General features: G+C 40.1%; 1 protein-coding gene across 2 annotated transcripts in view; it reads left to right on the top strand.

Annotated features, from left to right (window-relative positions):
- The window catches only part of plxna2 (plexin A2), a 197,954-nt gene that overhangs the window by 121,590 nt on the left and 61,349 nt on the right, over positions 1-15,015 (top strand). For both annotated transcript variants that reach the window (XM_030138608.1, XM_030138607.1), the window contains exons 8-13: positions 445-541; positions 2,442-2,556; positions 3,203-3,403; positions 4,995-5,091; positions 5,439-5,638; positions 13,947-14,098. In XM_030138608.1, the coding sequence (XP_029994468.1) occupies positions 445-541; positions 2,442-2,556; positions 3,203-3,403; positions 4,995-5,091; positions 5,439-5,638; positions 13,947-14,098 (862 nt within the window). The remainder of the gene's footprint in view (positions 1-444; positions 542-2,441; positions 2,557-3,202; positions 3,404-4,994; positions 5,092-5,438; positions 5,639-13,946; positions 14,099-15,015) is intronic.

The following is a 15,015-nucleotide window of genomic DNA, read 5'->3' as shown; positions in this document are numbered from 1 at the left end:
TCAGTGTTTGTCATGTCTTTTATGTATTGTGATTGTCTCTTTCAACTCACAATACATTTTATTAGTACTTTTTTTTTTGTTTGTTTGTTTTATCAATTACTTTAAATTTCAGGTGACCCCATTTGAATTCCAGGCGACCCAACGTGGGGTCCCGACCCCAAGGTTGAAAAACACTGCTCTAAAGGGTGTTTGTTTGTGTAGTAATTAAAAATCAAATGGCGCATGACTGTAGACCTTATATTATCCACCTATCTGATTTTTTGAGTGGAGAGCTACTGTCCAAATAAGAACCATCAAACTTAACTCCTTAAAACTGGCAGTGGTATGAATAACTTCAGTCTTAACTGTAAATGTACATACTATCTTCACCAGTTCTCAAGGCATGAATGTATAGCATAATTAATGTTATAATACAATAAATCTTCTTTGTTTCTGCTTTTTCAGATTGGTCAGGAGTTGAGCTGCGACTCAATTCTAAAGAGACGGGTCAGATGCTCATCAGCACAGAGGTGAAGTTTTACAACTGCAGTGTCCACCAGCTGTAAGTATCTGCTGCAACACCTATTTATTATCTTTTCATTTACAAAACCAGTCCCCCACATACTGCACAAACCCACCAGATCAATGCTAAGGGAATTAGTTGCAATCTGTCCTTAACCTTAGATGACCCAAGTTTCCAAAAAACATCTCTTGTTAAGACTAATGTAATGGGATCTCTGGTTATTCCCTGAGCAGTGTAAGATTCTCTACCGTACTGCTAATGAAGCCGTCTTCTCAACATGCTACCCTACACAACACACTGCTTTCTACTTAAGAGGTCCTCAGTAGGGATTTCATGCTGGTTTTCATGGCATGTCTGCCCCTGATTGAGCGATGTGGAATTGAATCCCTGGTTTGCAGATCTCTCTGTCAGTGGTGCCTTTGCAATTGCTCGCTTCATCCCAGTGTGGCAGATTCTGTTTGTGTGAGATCCAAAGGCTTTGCTGATTTGGGAGTATCTCTAAATGAGTAGCGGGAGAGTAGGATATCACAGAAGAGGTTTGCTAGCAGGGGTGCAGGAATCGCAGCATGTCATAATATCCTTTCACTCTCCCCTCAATATTGAAACCAGAATTTTGTAGCTCCTGTCTCCTTTGCCAGATAAAACCATTCTGTTATACCCCTTTCTCTATCCTCGCACACACAAACAAGCACCCCTGGCCCTATAGCTTCGTATGGGTGTCTGCTCAGATGCCTGTCTGAGTAGCGCAGAAAGCAATTACCATGTCTAACGTCAACTTAGCTAATCGGCAGCGACAAACATTCTTGTGCGTACATAGCCACACATGCTTTCAAACACACGAAGAGAAATGCATACACTTGAAAAGGGCATAGGCTCTCACTTGCATGCTCTGATGCCAGCTTTCTCTATTTCTTCCTCGGTACACATACTGTAAACCATGCTCCCCCTGAAGGTGAATCTGCCTTATTCTTCTGAATTAGTTTGCTTGCCAGAGATCCCTTTTGCACCAATGAATATTTCACAATAAGCAAGTATGCATTGCCCAACCTTATTTCAGAGACAAAGGAAGAAAAGTAGAGCCAACCTAACAACTGTTCAAGAATATGTAGTGTTGTAAATGTCATCACAATCAATTACCAGTGTACAGTATCTTGTCTTCACTGTAGAAGTATAAAGGGAATACACTGGCTGTCACTTCTTCTTGTTTTCTGGTCCATCTTTCCACAGTCACTTTCCCCTTTAATTTATTCAGCATGACTGGTATTTTGGGGGAAAGCAATTCAAATTTAGCTTCAAGAGTTAGGACATGAAATTCAGCTTGCATATTAGATGATCTGCAGTAGAAATCCGGTCATAGAGGGGTCATTCTGCTGCATATATACTATGATTGAATATTTAGCTAATAATGCTTACATATTCAAATAATTACATCACTATTAAGCTCTTTGTTGTAAAAAGCAGCATATATATTTACATATTATACATCCAAAAATGCTAACACACTAACATTCACCTAACAGCTGTAATTACAGTGACACTCCAACAATACAGGGCTAATGGTAATTGCAGGATCAAGCTGTGCCAGTGTCTTATTTGTCCTCATTACTCAACATTCGTATGTTCCATCTCTCCCTTTGTCCTTCTCTCTCTTTCTCCATCTGATCCTGGTTATGAGAGCTAATATGCAGCCACACATGACACACAGCCTTAATATATGGCAGTAGAAAATATATGCAGGGAGAACTGCACCCAGCAGCTATTAGGTTCTGTGCCAACCACAAGGGCACAACAACAGCAGGTGCCCACTTGGGATGTGAACTCATTTCCTTTGTGGCACTTCCCCCATTTTGGCAAACTCCATGCTCCTAGTTTACTGCACTGCTTTTTTTCTCACCCTGCCAATGTGTGTGTGTGTGTGTGTGTGTGTGTGCCCATGCAGGTGTCTCTCATGTGTGAACAGTGCCTTCCGTTGCCACTGGTGCAAGTACCGCAACTTGTGTACCCATGACCCTTCCAGCTGTTCTTTCCAGGAGGGACGAGTCAACGCCTCTGAGGTTGGTTGAACGCACATAAGCAATTTTGCTAGCGCCTCTGTCTGTTTCTTTTTTGTTTTTCTTTTTTTCCACTGATTTTCCTCCACGTTCTCCCTTTCTGCTCTCCTCTTCCTGTATCCTGCTCTGTGTTCCAGCTCTGTCAGCCTCAGGGCATGTCTACAGAAAGACAGCCATCTAAGCTCTTCTATTTCCGAACTGGCATTTCTCATTGATGGCTCTTGTTCTTTGCAGCAGCAATTAACTGTCTATTATCTGCAGAGTTTAACATGTCTTAACACAGAGACAGGATCACTGTGACCACATTCATCAACTATAGAAAACACCAAAAACTATACTGTAAATTGTTGCCTTTCAAAACATTGAGCTCATTTTTAGTGTTGTTTCTTTGAGAAGTATAAATTGTTCAGTGCTCAAAATTCTGCTGAGGTTTTCAAGGTCATACATCTTGAGGTGAATTTTCACTCAGACTGCAGTAACTATATTTTATGTTTCTTTTCCTCTCTTATCTTTGCTCTCATGTTGTACTTCTCATCTTACTACCGACCTTGAATCTTGAGCTCAGAACTGAACATGAAAAGTGTCATTTTTGTTCATCTGTTTTCTTGGCACTGACTTGTGCTCTTTGCCTTGTGTTTGTTTCCACAAGGACTGCCCCCAGCTGGTGCGCTCTGAGGAGATTCTCATCCCAGCGGGGGAGGTGAAGCCTATCACACTAAAGGCCAGGAACCTGCCACAGCCTCAGTCTGGCCAGCGAGGATATGAATGTGTCCTCCACATCCAGGGGGTCAGCCACCGAGTCACTGCCCTTCGCTTCAATAGTTCTAGCGTGCAGTGTCAGAACAGCTCGGTAGGTTGGGCATGGGCCAAAATAGACCTTATCCACCCTTTCTGTCTATTTTTGAATCACACCTTAACATCTGAATTTTTATGCAAGCATATTGGAAAAATATTATTAGGGCAACACGCTGGTGCAGTGGATAGCACTTGTGCCTCACAGCAAGAAGGTCCTGGGTTTGATTCCAACACCAGTCAACCTTTCTGTGTAGAGTTTGCATGTTGTTTGCGTGGCTGCTCTCTGGGTACTCCGGCTTCCTCCCAAAGACATGCACTAATAGGTTAATCGGTTAGTCTAAATTGCCCATAGGTGTGAGAGTGATTGTTTGTCTCTATATGTCAGCCCTGTGATAAACTGGCAACATGTCCAGGATGCACCCCGCCTTCACCCACAAGTAGCTGGGACAGGCTCCAGTGATCCCCGTGACCATAGTGAGGATAAAGCCAGTTCAGAAAATGAATGAATGAATATTAGAAAATAAATTTTGTGTTTTCGTTTCCTAAATTAAGCAGTGATTGTTAGTTTGACTATAGCACATAAAATAGACAAAAATATAGGTATGCTGCAAATTTGCAACAACAGACATAATGGTCAATAGTAACGAAAAAGTACTAAAACAGAATTTCTGGTCTCAGATGGAGATGGCGTTATTTATGCCACGAAATTATTTTTAGTTCGTATCAAATATGCCCACACCAGTATTGGGTAATACATACAGTAACTTGGCTGATCCCATTATCCAAATGGTTTGATGCAAATTTGCCACAGTCAACGTTAAGGGGTTATCCCTCTGAGAGCTAGGAAAGTAAAAGTTGTGGCTTTTTTACAATAAATAGTTGTTTTGATTGAAAACAGCGTAATGCAACAATTCTTTCAAATACATTTTTAATAGAATGTCCTTTGCAGTGGACAGTGTTTTTTTTTTATTTTTTTAACTCTTGTCCCCTACAGAGGACAAAAATGCATTGCTGCGTCTCAAGAGGACATGTTAAAAATGATGTTTTCTTTCTTACTGACTGTTTCATAGTCTGCAAGTAATGACACATATGTATGAATGTATACTTTTATGGAACATTTTTCAAGTGTAGGTGAGTTTATAGGTGTATATGTTTATATTTGTGAGTGTACTACAGGCTGTGTGTCTAAGTCAGTGGAGACACAGATGATGCAGCCTAAGTAATTACATTGAAGAAAACAGCAGCGTGGACTTGCCCTCCAGTCAAGCACGCTCTGACTTCTGCAGTACACTCCCTGTGGATCAACATACACAATTTACTTTATCTCTGGCACATTGGAAATCAGGCTGGAATTAAGGGCACAGGAGGCAGTTAAGGACAGAATCTGTGAAGGCCAGAGGGGAAGCTCAAGCATCTGCCTGGTTGGCCCATTTCTTGTGGTTTCTCAGTTTGTCAGTTCTCTGATGATGAGATGATGTAACTTTGCGGTAACATTGGAAGGACATTGTGGTGCTACATCTACAAGGACCTGTGAGGATACCAATTTCCAAACCTCTCTTTGAAATCTTTTCTTTTTGTCCCCCCCCCCCCATCTGCTGTCACATCTCTATCTCTTTCTCCCTTTCTCTGCTTTGTTTCTCCTCTAGTATTTTTACGAGGGAATGAAAATCAGTGAGCTACCAGTGGATTTTTCAGTGGTGTGGAATGGCAACTTCATTATTGATAACCCAGAGAATATCCAAGGTAAGTACAAGAAATTTTACTGTCAACATATGCTGGCAAACAGCAATGAAGTCTGAAAAATGTACTGCGCTCTATGGTTACCTCAGTCTGTGTGAGTTTTCAGATCCTGCCTTCTCAGCAGGGTTCACATTGAGTGTGTATGTGTGTGTTTATGCGATATGAAAATCACAGGTGTATCTTATAATAATATTTTACTGGAGACTAAATAGAGATAGCCTGCAGGGTATTTTACTTGCACTGGGTGTGTTGTGTGTTTTTCCCAAAAAAATACACTTTTCAGTACTTCACAAGATTTCTCAGTGTTTCTCTGCTTGCTGAATATTCCCATGCCTCCTGCATCCCCACAGTGCACCTGTACAAGTGTGCAGCCCAGCGGGACAGCTGCGGCATGTGTCTGAAGGCGGAGAGGAAGTTCCAGTGTGGCTGGTGCAGCGGAGAGGGACGGTGTACCCTACGGCACCACTGCCCTCCCATCAACCCTTACACCACCCGTTGGCTGAACCTGTCCAGCAAGAATGTCAAATGCACCAACCCACGCATTACTGAGGTCAGTGCCCATAATCCTCCTTTGTCCTTTACGTCTGCCCACACACATCTAGATCCAATCAATGTGCAATGATGAGGACCACCTAGCTGCATCCTCCCTCTGTTCTTCTTCATCCAGAATAAGTATATATAAGCCGTAAATAAACTCAAAAGTTAACAGTTCCAACAGCCTCACTTGACATTATCATTTGTGACACTTAAAATCTGATTTGTATTCACTAAAATATATCAAAGCAACTCTCAAGTGCAGATTATGCATGGTCCTTGCAAACTCAATTTTTGCAAGGACCATTTTTTTTGTATTAAAATGTCCAGTAGAGTTCTTAAGAGTTGGATAGGATACTTGACAATGAAATGTCTGATTTGCATCAAGAATTATTGCATTAGAAGCAGCAATAATCCATTTCCCCCTGGACCCAAGAAGAATAAGAATGAGCTTTAAAAGGCTCTCTAGGGTGTTGGTCCTACCTAATGGCTGCAGACGTACTATAGGGGTTCTCTTTCTTTGTCTCCTTGTTTTTTTTTGTTTTGTTTTTTTTTTTTTTTTTGTTTGCTCTTTCCTCTAAATCTCTCTTTCTCTTTTTCCTTCTCTCTTTCTTTCTCTGTTGTTTCTTTTGCTCAAAAGTACAACACATTTATGCCTCTGTCTGGCTGTATAAGTGTATGTTACAGGTGAATGTTGCTGTGAGGTTGTTGTTTTTTACCCTCGGGGATCACCTACAAGTAAAGTCTCTGAGACACAAACACACATAGGACCAGAGATATTCTGTATTAACAGTCTGCAGTCTTTCCTCTCTTTGTATAGTCTACACATATGCCTTCTCATGGAATTATTAGTTTCTACACACACAGCCAACTCAGCCATCTGAAAGACTTATTTTGATAGCTAGAATTTCAGATAAAGAATCATGGTGATGAATAACAACTCTAAAAAAAACATGCGGGTGTTCCTAGCTCACATATTCACATATTTGGTTTATCTGTGTGGTATCCTTCCTACTTCCCCTCACTCCAAGAGTCTTTCCAGACATTGCACAAACCCACCTCAGTTGCTGGATGGTCTCAACCTCAGCAGTGCCGGGGGTCATGACCTGGAAGTGCTTATTTGTTTTCCCATAAGTGGGCTTTGGCTTGCTACAGCCACATCTCGCCTGGTAGGTTTGCTGTCACGGGGGAGTCAGGCCAGGAGGACATACTATTTAATTAGGTTTGGTAACGCACCAGTGCATTGTGGTTAACCCACACGACCCCTCTGCCTCCATATTGACTCATTTGCCTTATCATTCCCCCACCACATACTCACATCTAACTCCAGCCAATTAAAAAGTGAAGTTAACAGCTTGGTTAATTGATTTGCTACTGTATACAGATAAGCCAGAGGAAGAGAAGCAGGCAGGATAAAAAAGTGGGCAGTTCTTTCTTTTTATTTCGCCTCTCTATCTCACCTCCCCCTATGTGTGTCTTTGCTTATCTCTATCTCTGACTGATGGTGAAGTAAGTTCTATAGTCATTTAACTCCATTATGCTTTCCATTTGTTAGTATATGGTACTTCCTTTTTGTCGTCCACATTACAAAATTACCTCATTCAAGTCCCTGTTTGCATTAGTGACATGATATGATATGTGATTGCCCAGGACATTATTAGCTAAGGATGTCATTTATCACTCTACAAACATTAAGGACCAGCTTCATCATTATAAAAGGAGTATGTGGAACTGATGATAGTTAGATTTGTCATTTTTGAGGTGACATTTTCAGAAGCAAAGCATTACATGGGTAATATAAATAAAATATGCTCTGTGATGTTAGATTATTTTCAGCATGCAGTGCCTCCTTTGTTTTTTATAGCTGACAAATAATCCTAGTATTTTCAGAAGAGCTTTACTCCCGACAAAGTTTCTAAACCATCTTTAACTAGCGACATCACATTTTTCAGAATAATAGCATGTGCTTATAGACTTGCTAATGTTCAAAAATGCATCCATCCAAACAGAAATCCATAAATATCGAAGGCAAAGACATACCAATTTTCCACCTACAGTTACCATCTAGAAGTTTTGTTCTGAGCAAAAGACATTAGTTTGAGTAGAAAACTGTCTCTCCTGCTTTTATTGCCTATGGTCTTTCCACCTACACACAGAATGTAACCCACAGATTGATGGAACAAACTAGAGTTGCACTGCAGTTGTCAGCTGGTATTTTGGAAAATATATAATATTACGTACTGACTTAGAAATAGAAGATGGAAACTGGAGGAAAGAGCATAGCTAGAGAAGAGTAAGAATTAAAGTAGAAGTAGTAGTAGTAGTTTATTCGGCCGTTAATTTAAAAAACAAACAAAAACAACATATCCATTGTTCCATATACAATGCGACTGAAAAGGTTTAGGCTGAGGTTAAGACTTATTTTGCCTAACCCTATTTACAATTAACACAATGTTTCCGTGTGAAAACAAACAATACAATTTTCAATATAATCATTGCTAAATATACAAGAGAAGAGAATACAAATTTAATTTAATTCAGGTAAATCATGTCCTTATCCATGTCCTACCAATATTGATCCTAGTCTTTTAAACAAGTATTTTCTTTAGTCAATCCTGAGCTCTATATTTTTGAATAATATTTTTGAACAATAGTTAATTTGGACATTTTTTTAAAAAGTTGTAATTGTTTTAGATTGTTTGAAAGATTAACCCCTCTAACAGAAATACATCTGCTTTTTTTATTTGTTCTTGCCTCAGCTTTTTTTTTTTTTTTTTTTTTTTTAAAAAGGCCGGTTCCTCTGAGGCTGTACTGACTTTTCCTACATTCAAACATCTCCTGGATGTAAGGAGGGCGAAAATTATTGTGTGCCTTGTATATCTCTACCATTGTATTAAGGTCAACAAGATCATGTATTTTCAGTAAGTTCAGCTCTGTAAAAATAAAGTTTGTTGGTGCATAAAAATCTGCATTAGTAATAATTCTTATTACCTTTTTTTGAAGTAAAAAGATAGGATGAATATTTGAATAGTAGTTGCTTCCCCATATTTCTGCACCTAAATTATGGTGATGGATGAATGGTGAAGGATGAATATTTGAATAGTAGTTGTTTCCCCATATTTCTGCACCATAATTTAGGTGCAGAAATATGGGGAAGCAACTACTATTCAAATATTCATCCTATCTTTTTACTTCAAAATGGCAAAGAGGGAGGGTTTCTGTAATATCAGGGAGATTGAGGCTAAAACTTCACATAAGATCAACAATAAACAGGTTTGTGAGAGGATAAGGGGAGGGACAACATGAACAAAGAAGAAAGGAGATGAAGTGAACTATAATAGAGTAAATGAAAGATGAACAATGAATCACAGAGGAAAGGGGAATGGATCTCCCATGGACTGTCTGGGTTCAGGTCTGATACACTTGCAGGAGGATGCATTAATCTAGATGATTCACATGAGCATGCGCCTCAAATCTGCACCCATATTTCCCCTATTCAACACGGTTTAAGGCGGTGTTAGTTTGTGCTGCGCCCTACCCCCTCATTTCTCAGTGATTACAATTTCTTTAAGAAGCAGACATCCCCCTGGTGGGCTGAATTTATTAATAAATTTGGTTTTGATTGTATGCACCAAAGCCCCCATCATGAGCTGATTTGTATACATACTAGCACATTAGTAGATGTGCCTACCACAAGATAGGCTTTTTGAATAATTAATGTTTCTATTAAGTGCCATGGTGCCTCCCACCAAGGGCCATTAATATTGAAGAGATGTAAGCCCCTGCTAACAGCACAGGGAACGACATCAAATGAAGCTGGGAGTTGGATGGGCATATGAAAGGAATCTCCTCAATAGGCTTTGGCCGTGGCTTCTGTATGAGTTTACAGTATCGTAAAGAAGCTTCCCTGCCTCCCAGTGACAGCAAATATAAACATCTAGATGTTGCCTAAGGAGGGAGAAAAAATAACATTTTTCTGCTTCCATTTTTTTATGTCTTGCTCACAAACATGAGAATGCAAACTTATTGTAGACAACTTAACATTTCAGAGGTGGTGGTTCTGCCAGTCAGCATTAAAGTACCATTACAGAACAACTAAACTGTACTCACTGTTCTAACCCAGAGAGAGCTGCTGTATTGTACATGTGCGCTCCTTCATTCCTAACCAGTTAAAAGAAGGAAGAACAAAATGCTGCACACTCTAGTCAGTCTTTGCCCTAAAAAAATATGTGCAAAATATAATATCTATACACAGACTACAGCTCTGGAAATAATAAGAGACCACTGCAAAATGATCACTTTGACCATTTATAGGTATGTGTTTGAGTAAAAATGAACATTTTGGTTTTATTCTCTAAACTACTGACAACATTTCTCATAAATTCCAAATAAAAATATTGTTATTTAGAGCATGTATTGGCAGAACACAGCACATGGTCAAAATAACAAAAAGATACAGTGTTTTCAGACCTCAAATACTACAAAAAAAACAGTTCATATTAATTTCTAAACAATACAATACCACTGTTGTAACTTGGGAAAAGTTCAGACATCAATATTTGGTGGAATATCCTTGGTTTTCAATGATAGCTTTCACGTGTCTTGTCTTTACACCATTGCTGTTGGATGACTTTATGTAGATCCTGGCGTAAAAATTCAAGACGATCACCAATGTTCCATGGCTTGTGACCATCCATGTTCCTCCAGAAGTTTTCAAAGTGGGTTCAGGTCTTGAGATTGGGCTGGCCATGACAGGGTCTTCATCTGGTGGTCCGTCATCCACACCTTCGTTGACCTAGCTGAGGCCAGGAGCATTGTCCTGATAAAAGAACCAGTCCCCAGAATTTGGAAATACTGCCAGAGCAGAAGTCCAGTAGTTTTCAATAGTTATTTTTGATTCCAATTACTTTTGAGGTACTAATAGCACTGTTTTTGCCACTCAGCTAGTTTTGTTGCAAGAAGGTAGGGATGTCCACAGTAGTGTTTTTACTTCTAATTCTTAAATAAGACGTGAATCAGGTGTTTATTCAATAGAATAAGGTGTGTTTGTGTTGGAATTCAAACAACAGAGAAAAAGAATGGCTGTCATACATGCACACATGCTGATTTCAGAGGAAATTGCAGTGCTCTCTTAATTTTTTCCAGAGCTGTAAGTCTAATAAAACTGCCTGTTGAATGGCACAGTGTTTCTGTATAACTCACTGATTACTCATTCATGAACATACCCCTTATACTCTCATTTTTTTTTCTCATTTTCCTTTTTTTAATGCTAAAAACTCCTTTTCACCACGACCCATATCTCCTGGCTGACTACAAGACATTTAAGACCCCATAAAGTATTTAGGACCTAGTTTGTTCAGGAACAAGTGATCAGTGGGGTTTTTATCAAGCCCATTAAACGCTACTCACAATTAAATGTGACATGCTCAAATTAGTCTGAGCAGAGACCAAAGACAACGAGATTAGCTGCAAACTCCTAAATTGTAACAAGGGCTATTTAATTTCAAAAGCAAATACCCTCCCATAGAAAAAAAGAGAGAAAAGACAGAAATACATCTACTGCTGCATGCTGTAATTCAAGCAGAACATCTTTAGTGCTTTGAGGAAATCGAATCCTACTGCAATAAATGTATATATTAAAGACTGATGATAAATTATGTACAGTAAGAATGCTGATACTGTGTACATTGTATTATAACTGTAGCTGGGGTGGTTATACATTATTAGCCTTGCATTGTCTCGAAAAATGCCATTGAGCTTGGTCAGCTGCAGTAGCTACAGTATAGGCTTACATAGCCTAAAGGCAGAAGGGGCAGTATATTACTCTCAGATGTATGTATTGAGTTTAACTGCGGCTGCATCAGCACAACTTGCCCCACCATTACTTCACTTGAATAAGTCAACACCACACTGACAGACATCCCCAGGCTGTTCACTTTGACTGCCATTTCTCTCCGGCAGATTATCTTTTCAAAAGAGATCCTTTTTTTTCTGGGAGTATCTTCTTTATAGATACAAAGCGCTTCTGAATTTAGGTCAGTCTCTCCCCTCTTTAGTCCTCTTTACTTCCCAAATCTTATAGCATGTCTAAGGAAATCGTTGTGGTAAGTGGCCAATGTTCTGAGCTGCTGAACTGGAGAGTGATAGATCATGCGAGAGTGGGTGCAAGAGTGGGAGCACCGAGAGCGACAGCAAAGATGACTGGCTCTTTGCTGGGAATTACCCTCTATTGACAGTGCGACAATGCCAAGCGGGCAGCAGCACTGCTCCTAAAAGGATTACATTGGGAGCATGGCATGGCATCACTGGGTGGGAACAGGGGAAGCAAGGGTGGCAGGAAGTGTGTACATATCCAATGAGACCTCTTCTTCCTCTTCCCTCTGAAAGTACACATGGAAAGACAAACAAGTAAGCTGGTCTTTGAGGAGGAGGATGTGTCACCTAGCCTGAGGGAGACGAAATGATGAAAGACAGGAAGAAAAAGAAGGAATACAGATGCAAATAAGAGACTGTTGCAGGCTGTTGAAATATAAAGTCTCCACCCCTCTAAAGATTATCCACAGCGCATGTCTGCAGTGGTCTCGAAAGGTCATAATGATCTGGTTTAGAGGCAATCAAACCACAGTCTCAAGAACATGGAGGCTCCTTTATAGATTTAGGCCCTTTGTTTGGAAAAGAAATAGAGACACAAAGACAAAGAAGACAAAGAGCAGCACTTCTCTCACGCCTCCCAGCCTGGAGTCATTCATGGCATGGGCCTTTGAAGTGTTTGTTTTTCTATGATCCACTGATGAATCGGGGCCCTGTCTGCCATAGGGAGGCTCAGTCAAATGGGTTTCATGCATGGATTAGACTGTCTTGCTGCTCTTGGTCCGTTGTGGGAAGAGCTCTATTTCAGCTGCAAGAGTAACAGGAGGAGGTCTCCCAAGCTTTTAGCAAACCCATCTGTGACACAGCACTGCTGTCCTGTCACCGTCGCTGCCTTCTACCTGTCATCCATCAGGACTGTTTGAACTGAACAGAGTGGCATTCACATTTCCTCTGTTGCTCATCTCGTTTTCTTCTCTCCCCTCTTTTCCCATCCCCTTCTTTCTCATCTCTCCCCTTCTGCCTCTCTTGTTCTCTCCTAGGCTCTTACATTGCTTATGTAACCATCACTAAGTCTACTCGAATAGCTGCTGCCATTGCTTGACATGGATATATTTAGCCATTATGTTTTCCCCCCTTCTATACCCTGCATGCCCAAGCAGTGCTAAAAGATTCATGTATTCAGACCCCTCAGGCGGTGCAGTGACACACTTACTTTACATCCAGAGCAATTAATGTCCACTGAATCTAGATTACAATGCTGCCGTCCCACAGGGAAGCCGCAATGCCCTGGTGGGTGTTGGGGTAGGAAGGGGAGGATGTGAAGCACCTCTCGAACGGCCGCCTTCACATGGGGGTTTGTGGCTCAGTAATCGGGCACAACTGACTGTTGGTTTTTTCCTCTCTGCTTGCATGGCCAGTAATAGCATATTGATTGTTTACATAGCACCAGCAGCTGCACACAGCAAAGTGACAGTCATCTCTTCCCCACTGCTCTCCTCTTTCTTACTGTCCTCTTTCTCCTCTCCTTCACTGTCCACCAAACACTATTGTCTTTTCTCTTATTTCCTTTATCTCCCTCCTCTCCTCCCTTCTTCTCCTCTTTTGTGGAAAGGGCTGGAGGATTGCCAGGTCAGAGCCTCAACAGGGCTCTGCAGCACAGAAGGCAGTGTGCCACTCTGTGCCAAGGTCATGCTGGGAAACCATATTGTACTTTATGAGTAGGTGGTCTGCACTAAGCATTAATATGGCCCCTTGTTAGATTTATCATCCATGGCAACAGCAGCAGATTCTGAACAGGCACCTATCCAAAATGTTAATCTTTGTATTTTATTTTTTTTTTTTTGTAGTTTTATTAAATCGTGAAGTTCATTTTAGTAGGTGGACAATTTATTGAACAAAATGGTAGAAATGAAATTGTGTTTGCCATATTTAGACGGGACAAGCTGCAACAAATGTTCTATGAACTACTGTTGAGATTAGAACATGCTCTTGGCACAGTGACTCATGCCTTGTTCTGACATTTTGTGGATGCAAGCATGGAGAGTGCTCTTAATTGCTTTTACAACCACCTGGACCGAAAGAGTGTATTCACCCTTAAGCATTCATAGAAAACTGAGTATGTATGTTTTTTATAAAGCAATTCTATAACCCCAGAGAGGAAAAAAAAAAAAAACATCCTGCTACTCAAAGTCTTCACAAATTCACTGTTAGCTTTGTGTTTTTCTGGCTTACAGGTGACCCCAGTAGCTGGACCCCCAGAGGGAGGTACACGGGTGACGATCCACGGCACGAACCTTGGTCTGGCCTTTGCGGACATGGTGAACAATGTGGAGGTGGCAGGGGTTAGGTGTACCCCTGTAGAGGATGGATACATCATCGCTGAACAGTAAGTTACACATGTACACTGCAAAAATCAAAATCTTACCAAGTGTATTTTTCTCATTTCTAGTCAAAATATCTCATCACACTTAAAATAAGACATAATCACCTAAAGAGTAACTTTGTAAGTGAGATATAAGAGCTTATTTTTAGACAATAGATCTTGAAAATTTTATTTGAAGATAATTTTCACTTGTTCCATTGGCAGATTTTTTTTTGCTTAATTCAACTTTTTTTTTTTTTTTTTTGCTTAATTGAAGCAAGAAAATCTGCCAATGGAACAAGTGAAAATTCTCTTGGTAAGAATTCTTGAAAAAAGATTTTAAAGATCTGTTGTCGAAAAATAAGTTCTTATATCTCACTAACAAGTTACTCTTGAGATGGTTATGTCTTATTTTAAGTGTGATGAGATATTTTGACAAAATATACTTGGTAAGATTATGATTTTTGCTGTGTAGGACAAGTAACAGTTTTATTATTTTAAAACTATACTTATTATTCATAGCTACTTATTCATATTAATGCTGCTTGAAAGTGAAACACTATTAGACAAGTGCATAGTTGTAAAAAATGGATATGAGATGGTAATTGGTGTAACTTAGCTGCATAATGTTTGTACAATCAGTTCAAATTTGATCACATTTTTCTAACCTTTCTACCATGAAACAGTATAAGATATTGAAAAAGACTGGAATCCTATACATCATGATCCTATGTGTTTAGCTTGTGTTTTGGATGTATTACACATGGGATGTTAGAGCCAACAAACTGATCCATATGTGTATATGTTTATTGTGACGAAAAGCTGCTCCCCCAACTATCTCCGCTTTAATGAAGTCTGGAGCAGGTCCAGACAGTCTGGCCCTGACATTGCTGTCCCCCCCTGCAGCACACTAGCCTAGTTCTTTTTCTGTAGCTCATCTA

The sequence above is a fragment of the Sphaeramia orbicularis genome, chromosome 7 (genome assembly GCF_902148855.1).
Source record: "Sphaeramia orbicularis chromosome 7, fSphaOr1.1, whole genome shotgun sequence".
Taxonomy (NCBI): Eukaryota; Metazoa; Chordata; class Actinopteri; order Kurtiformes; family Apogonidae; genus Sphaeramia; species Sphaeramia orbicularis.
The sequence above is the reverse complement of the archived record's forward strand: the minus strand, read 5'-3'. Positions and strand labels throughout refer to the sequence as shown.